The sequence below is a fragment of the Artemia sp. Qi Xiang Cuo genome, chromosome 12 (genome assembly GCF_049724085.1).
Source record: "Artemia sp. Qi Xiang Cuo chromosome 12, ASM4972408v1, whole genome shotgun sequence".
Taxonomy (NCBI): Eukaryota; Metazoa; Arthropoda; class Branchiopoda; order Anostraca; family Artemiidae; genus Artemia; species Artemia sp. Qi Xiang Cuo.
This window is the reverse complement of record NC_142805.1, coordinates 33819587-33841815: the sequence shown is the minus strand read 5'-3', so window position 1 is coordinate 33841815 and position 22229 is coordinate 33819587. Positions and strand designations below refer to the sequence as shown.

General features: G+C 35.3%; 1 protein-coding gene across 1 annotated transcript in view; it reads right to left on the bottom strand.

Annotated features, from left to right (window-relative positions):
• The window catches only part of LOC148946047 (mRNA export factor-like), a 41003-nt gene extending 19537 nt beyond the window's left edge, over positions 1-21466 (bottom strand). The window contains exons 1-3 of the mRNA XM_089097996.1: positions 21327-21466; positions 9749-9932; positions 4357-4449 (exon numbers count right to left, since the gene is read on the bottom strand). Coding sequence (XP_088954122.1) covers positions 4357-4449; positions 9749-9916 — 261 coding nt within the window. The 5' untranslated portion in view covers positions 9917-9932; positions 21327-21466. The remainder of the gene's footprint in view (positions 1-4356; positions 4450-9748; positions 9933-21326) is intronic.
• Between the last annotated feature and the right edge of the window lie 763 nt (positions 21467-22229).

The window sequence follows — 22229 nt, the reverse complement described above, 5'->3', positions numbered from 1 at the left end:
CCTGGTTGGCTGGGACTATCAGCAGGAGGCATAGACGGGCTAGTGTTGTTCAGGAGTGAGCAGAAGTGATCCTTCAACCGCTCGAGACAAGAACCCTCATCAGAGAGAAGTGTCCTATCCCTGGATAGGACGGGTCCCAATGCTGGTGATTTATTTTCTGTGAGATTGCGGAGGTGCTTGAACAGGCGACCCATGTCTTTCTTTTTTGCTGCTAGTTCGATTTCATCGGCTTTCCTTGCAACAAACTGAGTTCGGTCTCGGTGAATAAGTCAGTTCCGCACTCCATTGAGCCTTCGATATATATATATATATATATATATATATATATATATATATATATATATATATATATATATATATATATATAAGTATATATATAACTAAAGAATTTAGGTTTCAGATATTAAAATCCGAAATCTAACGAGGGGAGCAAAGCAATCTGAATAGTAAAAGTGACCTTACAAAGACAGCGAAATATATTAGACCAGCTTCCCAAATTAAACGTACGCACTTCTCAGGTCCTGGTCGTACTGCCGTTGTATGGCATATGTTGGTCGACCTGTTATGCGTCTCCCCTCGGTACTCCAATCATTTAGTGTTTTTGGGAGTTAATCCTCTGGCATACTAAGGACATGACCAAGATAAGTCCATCTCCTACGCATCAGGAGGTCACTAACTAATGGCTGGCCGGTACCCCGATGAACTTCTTTGTTGGTGACCTTTTCCAGCCACGATATGTTCAGGATCCTTCTAATGCACATGTTTTCAAAAGCTAGTACACGTTTTTCCAGTTGGACGTAATACTGTCCAACTGGAAATGTACTAAGGACATGACCAAGATAAGTCCATCTCCTACGCATCAGGAGGTCACTAACTAATGGCTGGCCGGTACCCCGATGAACTTCTTTGTTGGTGACCATTTCCAGCCACGATATGTTCAGGATCCTTCTAATGCACATGTTTTCAAAAGCTAGTACACGTTTTTTCAGTTGGACGTTTAATTTCCAGCATTCACTAGCATACAGAAGGATTGACATCACATTGCTATTTAGGAGTCGGAGTTTTAAGTGAAGAGAGTATTTACTGATGTGCCAGACTGGTTTCAACTTGTTGAAGGCCGATGTCGCCTGTCCAATTCTTCTCTTGATTTCATTAGCTATTTCACCATAATATTCAATCCAGCTCCCAAGATACTTAAATTCTTTAACCTGCTCAATTGTTTTGTCTTTGCGTTAAAGTATCAGGGTAGAGTCGCAGATGGCCATGCTTTTTTTCTCACTGGCATTCACCACAAAACCCCACTGTCTCAGCCTTTTCATCTATGGCGTCCAGTAGCAGCTGTAGTCGCTGTTTCGCTTCCTTGAGAAGAACGAAGTCATCTGCGAAGCCCAGATCAGAGATCTGCCGGCTGCTAGTCTTCATTCAATAGCCTGAAGACTGCCGCCGAATATAGTCCATTACAATGGCAAAAAGGAACAGAGATAAAACACACTTGTTTGCCTCCAGAGATTATCTTGAAAAAACGCGTGTCCATTTTCTGTGTGTACACAACATTTACTTTCTTTATAAAGTGCCACTATCATTTTGACTAGTTTACCAGGTACTCCGTAATATTTAAGAATCTTCCATGAAATATCTCGGTCTGTAAAATAGAACGCCTTTTCAAAATCAATGAAGAGCAGGTACTGCTTTTTGATTCATTCTCTAGAATCTTCCACAATCAGTCTTAGAATGAAAATAAGATAAGATCAAGACCTACCAGGTCGGAACCCGAGTTGCTCTTCTCTGAGGTGTGAATCAAGGGCTGCTTTTAGGTGTTCTAATATGACTATGGTTAGTATTTTGCTAGGTACAGACGTTAGGTTGATGTCCCTCCAGTTGTCACAGATTAGCACACTGCCTTTCTTGAAGAGTATTACCAATACACCTCTAGTTTAGTTTTCACTATTTCAGATGGCCACTAGAAGAGTAAACCAAACGTTGATGCAGGCTCGAAGGGACGCATTCATTATCCTTGCCGTGATACCCTCCAGGTACAAGTCCGTTTTTCAGGTTTATCATAGCTGCCATCACTTCTTCGGCGCTTGGGGGTCAACACTTGCATCAATTTGTAAAACCCAAGTATCAGGTACTACTTCTGGATCGCCAGGTACAGGTCTATCTAAGACTTTCTCAAAATGCGAGGCCCATCTCTCGTCAGCTTTCTTTGGATTCGAGATTAAATCCCTATTTTCATCTTTTACAAGGGATGCTTGGCTTGTTTTCTTTCTGGCTATCTTGTTAGTTAGTTAATACACTATTTTCGAGTCTCCTTTCTTAGTAGTTTTTCTATAAGTGCTGCTTTCTCCTCGATAACGTTTCTTAAGTCTTTCCTTGCACTTCTTTTAACCACCTTATCCTCTTCTTTGTAGTAGAGCTGTAACTGGGCTTTTTGGTCAGGGTTCAACATATTTATGAATAACGTTTGGGTCTCCTTGCGTTTACTGATACATTTCCAGATGTCGTTCTAAGTTAAAGTTTATACAAAATCCGATGCTAAGCTCAGGTGTATAAATGAGCAACACCACCAATTATGCAATTTGAATAAAGAAAGAAACGTCTCCAAACGTAGCTAAAACATAATATACTTCGGATTAATAAAGATTACCAAATCTATGAATTTCGAAACTTCACAATTTCTTTGTGGGTTAACGTTTGTTTTTCTTTAATAACATTAATAACGATTTTCTTTTCGTAATTATTCTCTTTTCTATTCGGCACTAAAGTTTATACTTTGTTATCAGTTCTTTCATTGACCCTAGGTCATCAGGTCCGCCATGAGGATGACAATAATTTAGGAGGCTCTTTCCTTTTTCTTTCTACTTTGTGCTGGAGATAAGTTTTTATCTCCAAAAGCCATGAGTAAAAAACTAGCACTTTCATGCCATCATTCTGAGCCGGGATCCGAAAGTCCCTTCTGATTGATGACTAGGACTTGAGGATCCCACACCCCCCACACATTGATGAGATTGTGTCTGGTGACCCAAAAAGCACAACTAAGACATAGTCTCTAACTTCGTATCAAGTTTGGCTGTGATCTGACAAGCATTTCTGGTAGATGGTATTACAGGAAACCGCCCCCCTTCCGACCTATGAGTCAGATCGCAACTGGATTTCTTTCACTCTAATTCTTGCTCTGAGTTTTAAATGCATACAAGATTACAGAATATTCCATCGAGTCAAAATTCCATTAAAAACGAAAAAAATTTAGAATTCAGGATCTTTTGATTGACTTTCCCAAAACTGTTCTATAGAAATCTAGAAGAGATATATAATTTTAAATAAACCTGACGTTGCCTGATCCCTAAGAAGTTTACTTTTGCAGATATAATAGTTGCGTTTGTATTCTGGTATATACTACTTAGTAGGCTAGAATTTTTTTTCTTGAATTTTTGAAATTATTAAAGAGCTTTCCTTCTTCACTTCACGATTCACAAAACAATTTTTTTTTCCATCTTTTTATGGAGCTACTGACGTGTTATTACGAACAAAATAAACAACTAGGGAAGCAGTTGCCTTGCTCTAAAATACAATACGAATTTTAAAACAATTTTTTTTTGGAAGATCATATAAAAATGTGATAACAGTGCAAAGTTAACACTCTTCTGAAGCAAATATTTTAATCAAATAATAGTAGTAACATTAGATTCCTTATCTTATACTTTTTTCAGTATAATAGTCGTTACTGTGACAATACACCATCCCCCCTCCCAATGTGGTCTCATATAGCCCTAATAATGTATTTCTCTATTAATATAATCTAGGCATGCAGTATAGGTTCTTTGTTCAACCGGGTTTTTCAGCAGCCTGTAATCTATTTTCGTCTGTGATTGAGTACAATAGCCTATTTACCAAAGTATTATTTAAAAAGCGGATTAACAATGGAAGGAAAAATTATAATCATTAATATAATTTTTTTTTTGTAAACATTTCATGGTTTTAGTGTTTTATTATCTATCTTACTTTTCTTTTTTATTTCAAGTTATTTGGGCAAAATTAAATTTCTCCAGTTCAGATTCTTTCTAGGTTTTCCTGTACTTCGATCTATGCTAGATCTGCACGAGATACACACGACAGTGAGTATGGACCATCTCTCTGGGCTGCAAATACTTTTGAGAAGAGATGCCAGGATACAATAGATGTAAAAATAATATAGAATTCGTTTCGTTTTTGAACTTTCATGAATGAAATTACTCGTGTATTGTGTAATTGCATTTACATTTGATAATTGTTGCAAGAAAACAATATTAAAAAAAAGCAGTTATGTTTTAAATTTGTTTTCTAATTTTGAGGTCAGTAGGTTTGATCTGCACTTACGTCACTCCAACTGACATCTAACACTGGTTGTGTCATCGATTCTTCAGATTTTGGGATTGACTTCCCAGAAGCGTCTATTTCCCAGCATCTAACCTGCAAAAAAATTTCTTTATAAATTTGGTAATTAGATTTTGTTCTAAAAAGTGTTCCTTTGAATTAGAAGCTAAAACAATAACAGTATTCGCATAAGCTAACAATACTTCACAACCGAGTTAAAAAGATACAGCAAAGTAACATGGTATTAACTCAATACAAGAGACAATTGGAATAAGATAAGCTCAAGTTAACACTATTATTGTGGTTGCTTTTAAATGCGTTACGTTAACAGTCTGGATACCTGTTTTTTCTGAGTTTATAGGTTTTTATAGGTTCTTGCTCTTAACCTTTATTGGAATTTGTTTGAACTTAATTAAAAGTAAACCGAGCCCTAGGGCTCATAAAACGAACTTTTACCACCAGGAAGCCGTGTGTGGTCAAAAAGCTGTACAGAACTATTGTGCGTCCACGCCTGGAATTTGGAATGACCCTAGCGTCTCCCCATTATAAAATGGACCTTAAAGCACTAGTGTCCGAAGGTGAGCAACAAAGCTCATACCAGCTTTGCGAGACAAGCCGTATGAGGAACGCCTTGTTTCACTCGAACTCTTCACCCCAGTCTATCCAAGGAAGATAGGAGACGCAATGGCTACTCGTAAACTGCTCGAAAGCGACCTCTTGGGTCAGGTTTCCTCCTTGTCCCTTGTAAGTACGACAAGAGGTCCCACAAAGAAGCTGCAAATCCCCCGTTGCCATCGACGTTAGCGCCAGCACTTCTTCTCTGTACGCGGCATCCGTGACTAGAACAGCCTCTCCGAAGCCATCATCCAATCCCAAACCATAGATGCGTTCAAGAAAGGAGTTGACCAGGACTGGGCCAATGCAGAGTGCAGGCTAAACTGGGATGCCAAACCAAAACCATGTCACACCACCAGTGAGATGTTCCACATGAGGCTCATCACCACCTTATCTCGCTGGACATGCCAATTAGGGTAATTTAAGGTAATTTAATCTTCTGATAATCCAATTTTCATCTGTATTTTTGATACAACAAGCTCTACTTTTTTCTTTTTTTTTACAGCTTAGCCACTATTTATTAAACTTTTTGATTGATTTTCTTTTTCTGTCCATGTGTTAAGTTTGCCATTAAGCACAAATCTAGTATCTTGTTGGTATGAAACTTTATAATAAATTATGTCATGTACTTTCTTATTTTATGTTAAAACATACTTTTGAGTATAGTCATTTCTGGACAATAGAGGGAGACTATTTTCACTTATTTCTGAAACCACTTTGAAAGTATACAATAAGGCTAGAAAGTCGAAACCTCGGAAACAATGCTAACCATTTAGTGTCTAGTGCGTCTTCTTTCATGTGAATTTTTAACGTTTCTTTAGCTCCACTATGCTTTTCTGAACCGTATTCTATATCCCGTGTCTGATCTACTACTACTAACAACTCATTGCAGCACCAAGCCACCTGAGGCTAACATAACTACCCATGCTCCTCCTCCATCTCAGTCTATTCAAAACCTACCTCTTTACACCCTCCCAGGAAGTTCCCATTTCCCTTAAATCTGTCTTTATGACATCCTCCCACCATGGGCGTAGGCAGCATATTGTCTAGGGGGGGGGCAGTCTATAGTGTGATGGAGGACCTTTTATCAACTGCTTTTCCAACCATCTGCTTTTTCAGCCATATCTATTGTAAATTTGAAGGTCTAGGGGGGGGGGGAGCTGCCCCCTTGCCCCCTCCCTACGTCCATGCTTCCCACCCCAGACGAGGACGACCTTCTTTCCGTTAGAGCCTTAGACGATTGGCCGAAAAGGACAACCAATGGCAATCTGTCATCCTTCATCCGCAGAACTCGCCCTAGCCATCTCGACCTTTCTTTCATTATAGCCCTAGAAAGCGGGATTGAACCTGTCAGCCGGGTACCGAGAACAATCCGTAGGCAATTTCTCTGGAAAACATCAAGTAAATCTTCATCCACTTTACGGAGTGCCCATGCTTCAGAACCATATTTGACCACTGTCATCACTGTACCTTCCAGTAATCTAGTCTTGGTATGCAAACTTATATCCCTGTTCTTCCAAACTTTTTTCAACTTTGAAAAAGCAACCCGAGTCTTAGCACCTCTGGCCTGGCAACTCCTACTGCTCACGTAATCTTTACTCATAATACTAGCAAGGCAAGTGACGCTGTCCATCTGGTAAATACTTTCGCTATCCAACGTTACCTTTTACTGTTTACTTATTCCTATCCTTAGCGACTTAGTCTTCTTAATATTCATTTTAGAACCTATTCTAGCACCATGAACTCGCAAAACCTCTAAAAGTTCATTCATTCTGCTCACACTTTCATCTAGGATGCTTAAATCATCAGCATAATCTAGGTCCAGGAGACTTTTTCCTCTTCATTTGATTCCGTGATCTCCCATTGCCTTTCCTGTACTACTTAAGACAAAGTCCATCAAAATGATCCATATAAAGGGAGATAGAACACAACCCTGCTTAACGCCTGATTTAATACGAAACCAGTTGCTAATCTTATTTCCTACCTTAACCGAAGCAGTGTTATTCTCGTACATAGCACTAATCACTTTATAATGTATTTGTCTGGTATACCATACAAGGATAATACCTTTGATAAAGCTCTTCTAACAACAGAATCAAACACTTGCTCATAATCAATATAACTGAGAACCAAAGGTTTTTGACAACTAAGGCACTTCTATATTATTAACCTAAGAGTGAAATTTTGGCTGACACACCCTCTAACTTTTCTAAAACTGCATTGTTCTTCTCTTGGAACTTTGTCTACAGCCTCTCTCAGTCTGAAAGTCTCATATTACTAAGTAATTTGCTACCTACAGAGACCAGACTGATGCCTGATCAATCCGTCTGATCAATCAAGGTGTATTCTATTTTCAAAATGGCATAGAATTTTCCTACATAAGAGGGAAACCATTACCCACCTTTCACTAAACCCCATTCTTTACATTGAACTTCAACTTTTTTACACAATGCTTGGATATTCAATTAAATTCAATTCAAACTTTTTATTTCCTCCGAACACGAAGAGTAAACAAAAAAATAAATTAAAATAATAAACGCTAATCAAAAGACCCTTAAATTATTCTAAACTATGTAAAAACAAATACACAAAGGCCTTCAATCAAAATTACCACACAAATTAACACTTCATTCAATAGATAATAAATTAACACTTCACAAATTAATACTTCATTCAAAAATTAAATCAAATAAAATAAATCCATTTCTCCATCAAAAACTACTGTTTCCAGAATAACATGGGGGGTTCTCACCCCTTCAGTGCCCATATTGCATGCTTAATTCAAACAAATTCCTTCAAATAAAGCAAGATCATAAGTTAAATCGCCTCTCCATGTTTATCTGAAAAGTTTATCTTTGCAATTGCATTTATTTGGGCCTAAAATGCACTTTTTGAGGCTTTAAGTGTCATCCAAGGCTTCAGATTGTTCTTTACAAAGAAGCTCAGCTTTTTATCATGGTACTTTGATATACAAAACTAATGTTTACTGTTTTCATATTTACTACAAATAAATTCCTCAAAATAAAAGAAAGTTATGGGTTAAAATTCCCCTACTGTATTTGCCAGAGGAATATCCCATATGAAGCACAAAATGTGGCTCTACAAGATAAGGCTCTATTTGGGCCAAAATTGTCAATATGCAGAACAAAATGACAGAAACTAGTACTTTGCTGTGGTGTGATTTCTTTTGCCCCTATAAAGAGCGCTAAACCTTAAACTTTCATTCAAATAAGCCCTCTCCTAATAATCTAAAACCATTGGTTTAATACAATCGTCCCTGAAAAAAACAACAATAAAACAAGTAAACGTTGAACAAAACAAGATTCTCCAACATGTTGAACTTCAATTTGATCGAAATGACTGAAATTTTCATCCACACCACTCATTTTTTAGACATTATATAATATTGTTTTTATTCTAATAGTTTTTATTGGGAAAATTTAAAATTAACGAATTTTGCATGTTTAGGAGTATTGGATTCTTTTATTTATATATTTTACCCAAAATTGCGTTTTTAGTGTTTTTTATCTATTTATAACGGTCACTCTCTACTTAGTTGGTTACCACAAACTGTCTGATCCAGGACTCTTTTAATTGCGGGGGGGGGGGGGTCCTGTTTTGTAATAACAGAGGAGCTGTGCCTATATTGAAAAATTAGTTCATTATATTTCTTGGAATCAAGGGGTTAGCCAGAAGTCTTCCTTGAATGATCTCCAACTAAAAGTTAGAAGGTTGGGTGTAAAGATGCACTTTCAGGAGCTTTATACGTCCCTAACTCTCATCCACAAACAGATCAACTGACCCCTCCCCAAATAGCTAGTGTGCAACTACACACAATTGTACATAAAAAATTGTGCTTTATAACATAGTATCAACATATAACTGTCAAACAATCTCTTTTACAGCTGAAAAGAGGCACTAGAACTTTCAATTTCCACTTTCCAAGATATTGGTACCTTTGGCCAAAAAGAACAAATAAACACTACATTTGTGAGTGTCTTTCTCATAAAAACAGTAATTTTCTGAATTTTTAAATAGTGGCTTTAGATGTCTGCTTTGGTGCTACTGGCTATTGCCTTAACTTGCACTTTGGAGCAAAATTAAGGCCCATACTAGATCTGCTGTGCTCTGTGTTGAGGATGGTAAAATTTTGTCACTTTGTCAGGACACACTGACATGCTGTAACAGAGGTCTGCTGGAGATATAAAATTTAAGCCTGCTTGGTAACAGTGACCAAAATATGGGTATGGTCTACAATGACCATTCTTCAGTGGTTTGAAGCTGACACTACCTAATAACAGCAACTTTAGATAGAGTAAACAAGATGGTTATGTATCACAAGCAGCGTCAGCCTCCCAGCAAGACATTCTTATGATGAGGTTGGCATCAGTGGGTAATTCCACGGATTGGGCAGTCCCACTCATATTTCCAAGACTTATGATGCAATTCTTTGTCAAGTCTGGACTTAATGTCCAGGACTACTATGCTGACTTTGTTGATGGAATTTCTATCAACATGGAAATCAAAGGTAATGGCTTTTGATGGATAACTCTAAACACAAAATAAGTGTGTTTGTTTGATAACTCTAAACTTAATGAATTTCACATATTTGACATCTTTATGAAAAGCAGATTATCCTGGCATATGTTATATATCTAGTAGATTATTATGTGATCATCATTCCTCTTTTTAGAGTCTTGGCTCCTCTTATCATGTGTTACTCTTTACTTACAATATATTGCCACAAACTGTTTGAAAACTTAGTATGGAAAAACAATACCTTATTATCCCATGATCCAGAAACTAGATAATTGCCAGGAATTGTTGCTGGACTAAATGCTAGACAGGAGACTGCATCATCTGGAGGATTAGATACTTCAATGTCTTTATTTGGATTTGATGGTGTCGTAGTTCCTCCAAAAGATGAACCAAATGAACTACCAAACATAGTGAAGCAAACACACCTAAGAACAGAAAACAGTGATACTTGTTAAAGCATAACCAAAAAGCACAGCAGGCTAGCATACATATTGCATAATTATGGGGAATGGAATGTCTCACATAATTGTTGTGTAGTTTGTAGGATTTAGTATAAAGACTTATTAGAAGAAGTCTTTAATAATAATAATAATATATTGAAAACCCGTCGTATACAATAAATGTACAATGACAGAGCTTACAAAAATGCGAAAAGAGGAAACAAAAAGAAAACATACTAAAAGAATAACAACAAAAGCAACAACTTCTTAAATAGTATACAAAATAGTACGAAAAGAGGAAACATAAAGATAACATACTCAAAAATTACAACAGAAACAACAACTTCTTTGAAAATAGCAACAAGGACAACAACTTCTGAAGGAAAGAAAGAACAAAAAAAAAGAAGGAAAATTAAACAAGCAGACTTGCCCACTCGTGCTATAGAATTGCTGGTTTTGTTTTTTGCCGGCTAATAAGTGTCTCAACAGTTAGATTTGGGTCCGCTAGGTTGAAGCGCCGAATCAGAAAACTATTTTTTGTCCAAGGTGGCAATTTTAGTATGGACTTGGTAAAACGGAAAAATAAAGAGAGGATTTTAGACTTTTCACAGTTTGCCAATAATTTCCATAAAGGGGTCACATATAATATATGTGGCAGAGCGGTAGCATTGTAAATACTTGCCAGTAGTGGACGGTTAAATCTCAGAGTGGGTTTAACAATCAAAGCATAGGAGTTGGAAATCCGCCGTTCAAGATGTGAGATCAGGAGGGAGCAGGTATGCTGTAATGAGGTACCTATTGGCAGCCCCAAATATACTATTTTATCAACTGGTTTTACTGAGCAATCACCTAGTGTGACATTAGCAGGAGCGTCATTCTTCCAATTGTAAAGCAAGACTTCCGACTTTTTGGAGTTAAGTCTTAGACCGACTTTCTCGTAATTGGACTGCAGACCTGAGAATGTTTCTGAAAGGCGGTTAAGCGTCCGGCTGAGATTCAGCGTGTCATCAGCATAGCATACTAGGGAGATGTCAATGGAACTGGGAATGCATGATGAAGGATAGATGTCTTGAGGCTCAATAATGTAATTGTTGAAGAAATTGGGGGACAAAATTGCCCCGTGATGGACACCTTTACGGGCTGGTATCAAAGCTGACCGTGGGGCTGGCGGAAGGCCTTAATTGGGAGGGAACTGGAGTCGCACGCGAAGGCGAGAGTAACGATCACGGAAAACCCGAATGATATTTGAGTTCACTCCTTTTTTAGCTGAGTTTAGCAACATAAGCGCATGAATCACTGAATCAAACGCTCTCTGCAGGTCTAGGCCACCGATCGCTAGGCTTTCTCCTGATTTGTATGCATTCAGGAGTGCATATGCAACGACATGGAGCGCTTCAGCACAACCAATACCGCGTTGGAAACCGAACTGTCTTGGAGGACTGCAACACAGTTTCTGAAAAGTAACAGAGAAGAGAAATAACAATCGTGATTGGATGGAAAGAGGAGCATTGCATGGTAGTTTTCCCTTTTTTAGGAACTGGCATAAGATCTCCAATTGAGAAAATGGTTGGGACAAAATCCTGAATGAGGATAATCTGCATCAGGAGAGTTACGTGACTAATGAGAATGGAGCCACCACTTTTTAGATGGAGTGCGCTGATCTCATCAATCCCAAAAGATTGTTGAGGCTTTAGGTGAAAGATGGCCTTGCACACAGCTCCCTCTGTTACAACACAATGACCCCGAGGACAAATATCCAAGCAGTCGTTCAATTCAGCTTTGTATCTTTCGTTGAGGGCTGGGTCAGGAGGCAAAAATTCTGACACATAGTACGCGTACCATTCCGAACCATGGATAGTAGATGCGGACAAAGAATCATCGCTGTTAGAAGACAGAAAACGCCAAAGGAGAGAAGGATTAGTGTTGGCCCTTGTAGATTCGATATCAATCATCTTTTTTCAGTGAGCTTTTAGTTCCTTCGCGAATTTTCTTTTTTGCGAGCAGGCGGATTGAATTGACTACCCCCCAACGGGGTCGTCCACAAGAAATCCAAAGTTGAAGCCAAAATTTAGACTTAGAATGAGTATCCACTAAATCTGGACCTTCAGACCAGCCAGGAAGGGTAGGATGACGGGGTCTACTTAGAGGGACGGCAGCTTTTTCAGCACAGCGAAAGGCAAGGCCAATTCCTGGGCAATAAATATCGACTGATAGTTGTGTTTCCTCCTTTGAAACAGCAGTTAATCTAGAGAGAAGATGGAAAGGGACACGGATCTTACTAAGAACTCTGGCGGCTTCTTCATGAAATAAAACAGGATTAATTTTACACCGATCACAGCAAGACCTAGGAGGTGTTTTCGAAGTTATTTGCGTTTGTATATCTGAGCAATGGCAAGGAATCTCGGCTGAGAACTGTATTGGTAAGTGATGAGATAGCTGAAAATCAAGCACAACCTTGAAAGGCGAGATCCTGAGATTTGCGGACACAACGACGTGATCGAGATTTGATGTAGACATTGAGGTGTGTACGTGCGTTAAATTTAAATCTTTGCACTTGAGATCAAACTGGTCTCCAAAAATACTAAGCAACAACAAAGAACGTAAGGACCTAGATAAGAGCGGTTCATTCAAATCGCAATTGGAGTTACCAACTAATATGCATTGAAGGCTTAAGGATCTAATACAGTTAATACATTGTCCGAGTTTATCACTAGAATAAGTAAAAGCACGCTCCAAACGCTCTTCAAGGTAATTTGTAGGCAAATATACATTAATAAAAACACAGTCCTCAACACGAATCGCTAGAAAATTATCATTGACTTCAAACACACTAGATCTTAGAGTCAAACGAACGAAAGTAGCAATACCACCGGAGGGTCGCCCTTTTCTACTTAGCTGCTTCGCTGAAACTGAATAAACCGATACTAAACTATTAAAACTAAGAATACTTTTACTGCAGCCTGTGACGAAATGTTCTTGTAAACAGACAACTTTATTTTGCTCAAATACAACATCTAAGATCGGAATTATATTCGCGAACGAGCCATTAATGTTCCATGATAAGCATTCAACTGCAGAAGCTTCAGATGTCATTTCTTTTGTGGATTACTGTTTGAGGGACATTTTACACTGCAACACGTGTGACTGCCAATTTTGCATTCAACGCAGAATGTCGGCTGTCTGCATGGTTCATCCCGCGTAGAACGATGTTCATTTGAGGCACATCTAGAGCATAAAGGTTCAGCCGTACACTGGGAAGCGAGGCGACCGATTTTGTGACATTTATAGCATCGTCTTGGCAAGAACTTAAACGGATCAGCAGGTAGACGCTCGTAGCCGATAATCACCGAAACACTCAGAAATTGTTGGAGCTCACTGATAGTTTCAAAATACACTTTGAAAGAACGGGATTTTCGGCATTGTTCAGTCTTCATACTATTCGGGATTAGATCTTTTAGTCCTTCACAGTTTATATCCTCAGGAACATTTCAAAGCACAGCTATGTGCAGGGGTTCTCGAACAGCAATTTTGAGATCAGGCTTGGAAGATTTCGTTTTCTCAACCATTTTCGCTGCTGCAGCTTTTGACCTGACCACAAGCTTCCATTCATTTGTAGATTTGCGAAGTTCGCTAACTTCATTTCTATTGTCACAGAAGCTATATATGAAAGCTTTCCGGTCATTTTGGTCATTAAGTTTATTGAGGGGATTTTTCTGAACAAAACAATAGGAAGGATCTTTTTGCTTGGACATTTCAGGTTCGCTACGACTGTTTTTAAAAATATTGACAGCTGAAATAGACTGGGTAGCTAAGAAACTATCAAGTTTCCGAAAGAGTTCATTAACTTTGGCAGTAACTGTAGCATTCACTGCATCTCCGATGACCGGAACCAAGCACGGGTTAAAGATGACAAATTTTGGCATGCTAACATTATTTTTCGCAGCTGCTACTAGAAGTTTGCACATTTCAATGATATTGGCTTCATCTTTAGATAGTTCACAAGACGATTCGTAATATTCACCTCAGTATGAAGGATTAGCTTTGCCTTTATAACATTTTCATGTGCATAGAAAGCAACACACGCTTTTACGATACAGTCCAATTTTATTCCATCTGTAAGTGCTGTCGTAACGCAATTCAGTAACGGATTCAAAATAACTTGTTCACTTTCCGCCATCGTAGGTCCAAGCATAATGAAATCTCAAAGTAGAGTCGCAAAACAAAGACTTACGCGCAAGAGGGGCTTTTTTAAGTCCCCCCACATTCCAATAAACGCCTTCTAATTATCCAAATGAAATAATCCAATCCAAATGAAATAGTACAAATAGATCAATCACGCAGCCTGACAGTCAATACAACCACAAACTGGTTTTTTCAACAGATAATCCTCTCAGAAAATAAGAGGTGTTAACTGCATGAATGCTTGACCTGGACTGTCCCCTTCAATGTAGTTAAAGCTTTGATGCATTCATTTAGAACAAGTCTAGTCCTAGATGCTGACAAAAGTATTTTAAAGTATTTTTTTGGGATTACAGGGGTGGTAAACATGGCAGAAGAACATTTCCTCTTAATACTTCAAAGGACAATATGCACCAGTAGCAAAGCTAAATGAAAGCGCATTTTCAAAGCTTTTGTTTGAAGACAGAAAAGCCCTCTTTCAACCAATAACCAAAAAAACATATACTTTTACTTTTAATAGAGGCACATTCGGACTTTGAGAAGCTGGATATAAATATTAATAGCACTGAATTTATGAAGCTTAGTGCAAAGAAGCGTTAGCAATATTGGAGTCTTTTAAGATGGAAAAACCTGAAAGGAGAGTCAGAAGTCCAATATCTTAGGCTTAACCTTTCTGGAAATAGAAAATACATACAGTAAATGAAATTTACAACACTAAGGAAAAGCAACTAAAGGCTACTTCTGTGCTTGGAAAACAATATTCTAATTGAACTTTCAATAATTGTACTCAATGCCAAAATAGCATCAGTTTTAAGTTATGAGTAGTAAACCCAGCCTAAACAGGCATTATAATAATCCTCTTACCAGCAGTGGCTGATCTAGGGGGTAGGGCTTACATGCAGTTTAGTCTTGTTCAATTTTACTTATATCTACATATAAATATATATATATATATATATATATATATATATATATATATATATATATATATATATATATATATATATATATATATATATATATATATATATATATATATATATATATATATATATATATATATATATATATATATATATATATATATATATATATATATATATATATATATATATATATATATATATATATGAGTAGTATATATATATATATATATATATATATATATATATATATATATATATATATATGTATATATGTGTATATATATATATATATATATATATATATATATATATATATATATATATATATATATATATATATATATATATATATATATATATATATATATATATATATATATATATATATATATATATATATATATATATATATATATATATATATATATATATATATATATATATATATATATATATATATATATATATATATATATATATATATATATATATATATATATATATATATATATATATATATATATATATATATATATACATATATATATATATATATATATATACATACATATATATATATATATACACACATATATATATATATACATATATATATATATATATATATATATATATATATATATATATATATATATATATATACTTTTTAACACCTCCTAGGTCTTGCTGTGATCAGCATAAAATTAATCCTGTTTTATTTCATGAAGAAGCCGCCAGAGTTCTTAGTAAGATCCGGGTCCCTTTCCATCTTCTCTCTAGATTAACTGCTCTTTCAAAGGAGGAAACACAACTATCAGTCGATATTTATTGCACAGGAATTGGCCATGCCCTTCGCTGTGCTGAAAAAGCTGCCGTCCCTCTAAGTAGACCCCGTCATCCTACCCTTCCTGGCTGGTCTCAAAGTCCAGATTTAGTGGATACCAATTCTAAGTCTAAATTTTGGCTTCAACTTTGGATTTCTTGTGGACGACCCCGTTCGGGGGTAGTCAATTCAATCCGTCTGCTCGCAAAAAAGAAAATTCGCGAAGGAACTAAAAGCTCACAGAAAAAAGATGATTGATATCAAATCTACACGGGCCAAAATTAATCCTCTCCTTTGGCGTTTTCTGTCCTCTAAAAGAGATGAGTCTTTGTCCGCATCTACTATCCCTGATTCTGAATGGTATGCGTACTATGGGTCAGAATTTTCGCCTCCTGACCCAGCCCTCAATGAAAGATATGAAGCTGAGTTGGACGACTTCTTAGATAAGTGTCCTCAGGGTGATTATGTTGTAACAAAGGGAGCTGTATGCAGGGCCATCTCTCGCCTAAAACCTAAACAATCTTTTGGGATTGATGAGATCAGCGCACTCCATCTAAAAAGTGGTGGGCCGCTCTCATTAGTCACGTAACTCTCCTGATGCAGATTATCCTCATTCAGGGTATTGTCCCAACCATTTTCTCAATTGGAGATTTTACGGCAGTTCCTAAAAAAGGGAACAGTACCATGCAATGCTCCTCTTTCCATCGAATCACAATTGTTACTTCTCAGAAACAGTGTTGCAGTCCTCCAAGACAGTTCAGTTTCCAACGCGGTATTGGTACCGCTTTGGAAACGCGGATTATATTTTAGAGGTAATTACTTGGCAAGAAAAAAAAAAAAAAAAAAAACTGTCATCCTAATCCAGCAATTGAGAACAAATGTGTCTCAAAATATATATATATATATATATATATATATATATATATATATATATATATATATATATATATATATATATATGCGCATATATATATATATATATATATATATATATGCATGCATGCATGCATGCATGCATGCATGCATGCATGCATGCATGCATGCATATATATATATATATATATATATATATATATATATATATATATATATATATATATATATATATATATATATATATATATATATATATATATATATATATATATATATATATATATATATATATATATATATAACATTCATATGAATCTGTTCAACAAGAATATCTCTACATTTCAATACTAAATGCAACAAGAGTATCAGAATTCAAACCTATAATTCTATAAGCCTGTGAATCAGCTTATAAAAAAAGGGTACATTCTCATCTCTTGTCTTAAATTGCAGCTAGGAGCAATCTAAGGATTTCTCCTTGTAGAGCTCCGGAATGATGCATTAATTGTATGCAACAATCACTGGTGACCAGGCGCTGCTCCCTCTTTTATAGCATCCCAATTGAACTTACACTCTTTGGAGGACCACTCAGAATCTAGCCTTCACTTAAAAACATCAATGGATTCAGCTGTAACAGTTTCATTAGATAATTTGTTCCAATTGTTCAGAAGAATTGAGTATGGACTCTAGATGTTGTAGACTGCTTGACAAGTTTCAGTTGATAACCTCTAGTTCTTGAATTGGTGCTAACATCAGGGAATAATGCTGGGAGGATATTAGCCCTCAATAACTTAAAGGCTAAAATAGCATTCCCTCTATTTTTCCAGTATACAAGCGTAGGGAGATTTAACTTTGATAGTCTTACAGGGCAGGAAAGCTCTTGCATGCCACATATCACTTTAGTGGCAAGTCTCTGGACATCTTCAAGAACTTTTATATCTTTTTTAAAATATGGAGGCAAGTGAAATTCCAACTTCAAGCTTAGGACAAACAAGTCCGTTATAAAGAACACTGATCACTTTAGAGGAACGAGTGGAGATGGTACTCCGCTCTTATGGGGAACTTAGCAATAAAAAAAAAATCTATTTAGAAGCATTATTTTTGCATTATACAGAAGGATCCTAAGATCCCTTATTTGTTCTTTTGTAAAACTGCATGTCATATAGCCCTGAAAGAAAGAAAAAAATGCATTTGCCTTTGTTTTTGCCAAGCCTAAGATGAGGCCACAACCATCCTGGGGGTATACATAATTTTTGACACCCTAAAGTTTTCCCCTTTCCTCAAATAGATTTTGTGCAAAAGTGCAAAAAAATTGAAGAAAAAAGTAAGGAATTAAAATAAAACTGTAGCCCATTTGTATTTGTACTTTTGTTGGGGAAAAATGGGCATACAATAAGCCAGCAGGGGTATGTGCAAATCTGTTCTTAATAGTAAATTTAATTCACAGTATGTCAGAACTCTGTTATAGTTTATGCATTTTTTTTTACAAATCACCAATTGCCAATATGTTACATTTCTGAAATATGCTAAGAAAATAATTTTTACTTCATAATAGCCTATGCAGAATAAAGATAGCTAACACATTTTGACTACAGCTCTGCAATGCTTTACAACCAGCTAGGAAATTTATAATTTGGGCTATATATGTGCACATTAAACAGGAGGATTAGGGGTAAAGTTTTTGTAGCTATATTCAAAATGCATTAGCTACAATTACTCTGCATATTATGAAGTAAGGATTTCTTGTTAACATGATATCCTATTCATACCATATCAAAAATTACTTCACTTTACTTCAGGAATAGATGTTCTAGATCAAAATGAGAGGGTACTTTAATAATAGCCTGGCAACATACAAAAACTGAAGTTTGGTTAATGTCAATGAAATAAATCAAATAGAATAAAAATATAATAGTTTAGGAACACATTTTAGCTATATATTTGGACATGAGGGGGGGGGGATGAGTAAAGCATAGCATATATTAAATACACAGCCTAACCTAACCTAGGTACCCTTTTCCCCCCTAAACCCCCAAAAATAATAGTTTAAATATTGTAAAAGCAATGACACACCATGCTTTGCAATCCAATTCTCTATTGAAGAAACCCATTTGACTAGTTTCTTAAGCATCTTACCTATAAAATATCATGCTTGCTGCCTGGTTACTACAAAAGTACCAAAGAGAGATATGTTTAAATTGCTAATTTTATGCACATTTTCATGTTTTCCCAATGAAAATGAACACCCTTTTCCCAATTTATATCATTTTTTATAACATTTTATTTGTCTGAAATAAAGCAATCAGGTTTGTAAAATGACACTATTTGACTGACTTGCAATGCCTGTTTACAAATGTTTAAGAAACATGATTTTGTGGGTCAGTCAAAACTTGTATGGATGTATATTATTTCTTAAATGTAGCAGTTCTGTTAGGTTAGTAGTATCATCTTTCAAATTGTCTTTCACAGCAAGCTGGATACAACAAAAATTGCTAGTAGGGAGTGGTTTGATAAAATGAATGCTTACTTGATATAAAAAATCAAGTAAATACTTTTTACAATGTATTGAAGGTTTATAGCAAAGATGTTTAGAAAAATCTTGTTAAAAAAACTGAAAAAGTTGCAATTTCAGTGAAGGGCCTATTTATCCAAGTACAAGGTTTACAAGAAATTCTCAATAGCCCTAATTCTTGACCTAGCAAAAGCTTTTTAGCTGAGTGGTTGAAAGTAAAGATAATCCCAAATGTTGACCAAAGACAATTTGGAAACCTATGCTCTACTTTTACCACCCACTATCTTGTTTACCTTATGGACACAATATGTAACACTCTTGAAAAACCCAATGCCTGGCTCAAAGTTATTGCTGTTGACTTGCAAAAAGCTTTTGATTTAATCAACCACAATATACTATTAGAAAAGCTATCTAATGGCTTTCAAGTTGACCCTTATTTAATTAGAATAATTGCATTCCTCTCTAATAGAACACAAGTCATGAAATACCTGAATGTATATTCTGATCCCCTCCCAATTTATAATGGTGTGCCCCAAGGAACCCTCTTAGGTCCAATTTTTTCTTTCTCCTGACCAATCCCCCCTGAAATGTCTGTTACCACTATGAAATTACTGGGCATTACTATCTCAAGCAACTTAAAATGGGAATGTCATATTAATAACATCTTAAAATATGCAAATGCTGCATTTTCTCTCCTTAAACTCCTTAAAAAATATAAATACCCTAAATTACATTGTTTGAGGATTTTCCTGTCATTTGTACACCCCAACCCTTGAGTATGCCTGTCCTGTTTGGCATTCTGGTACTTCCATTGAATTGTTGGAAAGAATAGAGGCAGTCCAGAAAAGGTGCCTAAGAATTATCTTCAATGAGGGTAAAATACCTTATATTTCCCTTCTTAGGAGAGCTAATCTTGTCATCCTTATGGAAAGGAGAGCAAAAATTACCTTGTGTTTTGCTAACAATGCCCTTCATAATGCTCAAACAACTCCCCTTTTCCCTGGTCAATATTCACCCCTTTGACCCGCCTCCCATGTTCTGTGTCAACAAAATCCCCCTTCTTGCCCCAATAAGAGTTTGCACTGAAATATATAGAAGAGCTTTTATCCCTTACATAGTTGTCATTTTCAATCAGTGAATCTCTGCAGCCCTCCCCCCCCCCCCCTCACTCACTTTTTACCTCATAGTTATTAATTTTAATGCTTATTTTGCAAATTGGGAGATCTTTTATTTATGTTTTTTAGTTACTAACTAACTTATGTTTTTGTTTTAATTTTACTTTATCCCCTTGTTAATTTTACAAGTTTTTGTTGTTTTTTTGGCATTTTTGCTGACTTGGCATTGGCCTTCTAATTTTATGAGTTTAACTTGTTTTTAACATGTTTACATATTTGAAATTGACCCTTTTATAATTTTCTGTTGTTGTTTGATTGTTTGTTTTTGTTGTTCTTTTTTTTTGCTTTATTTGATGCTGAAGTGCAAATTCAGCCCTTTTGGGCTTATGATACCCATTTTTTAGCAACAAATCTTATCTTATCTCTTACCTTTAATTTTTATAGGCTATTTCCTACATGTTTTCTGTTTCTTGACTTCATTGGTAGCCTATTGATCCAATTTAGGGGTAGACAGGTTAAAACAAGAGTGATGCATGGCAAAATACATTCAAAATGCATAATTTGGGCTATGAATTCGCACATTACTGGGGTAGGGGGTAAATTTTAGTGACAGACATTCAAAATGTGTTAACTGCAAATTATCTGCATATTATGAAATGAGCAGTTTCTTTTAACATGTTTCCTCCTCAAAAATTACAATCCTACACTTCTGCTGTCAAAACTTATCTGTATTAATTTAGCAACAATCATGGCTCCACTGACCTGTGCAAAGATTTTACATTGCACAACAATTATTTTCAGCAGAATAGCCTAGGCCTACATCAAAAATGACGAAAACTAGGATATGCTGTAGTCAATTTAAAGAAATTGAACACACAACTTTCACTAAAACTTGGAAAACAATTTCAATCAACGTAAATTTAAGTAAAATCTGGATTAAATTTAAGCTACCTAGGCTTTACAACACCAGGTCTAAATACTTCAAATTTGTTTGCTTCAAGAAATCACCGTAGCAGGTTGCCGCCCTGACCTGGAGGAATTTACTAAATCGGAGAAAAAAAATTTACTAGATCGCATCTGTTTTTACTAAATGCTCAAAAAATTTTTTTATCCAACAAGCATCGATTTTTACTATAACAGGATCATCAATTTCTTTTTTTTCTTCTTTTTTTCTCCTTTCCTCTTTTCTTTTTCCTTTTTTCTTCTTTTTTCTCCTTTCCTCTTTTCTTTCGTTTTCATTATATATATATATATATATATATATATATATATATATATATATATATATATATATATATATATATATATATATATATATATATATATATATATATATATATATATATATATATATATATATATATATATATATATATATATATATATATATATATATATATATATATATATATATATATATATATATATATATATATATATATATATATATATATAAAAAAAAATATATATATATATATATATATATATATATATATATATATATATATATATATATATATATATATATATATATATATATATATATATATATATATATATATATATATCAATTCAATCAATCATTTATTACCCACAACTAACAAAAAGTAGTACAAGTGGAGTACATAATAATAAAAAATAAAAAAAACTCAACAAACACTAGCAATTAAATTAAACTACGAAAAGAACTGTAAAAGACCGTGGTCAGGGCCAAATTTACAAAAAGCATCTGCAGAAAGCTTTTTGTGTGGGTCACCGAGCTTTTAAGTTACATCCGTAACATAAAATTTTTTAACTAGATACCGATTTCTGGTCCATGGCTGCAGAGAAAGAAGAAATTTGCAAAATTTGAAA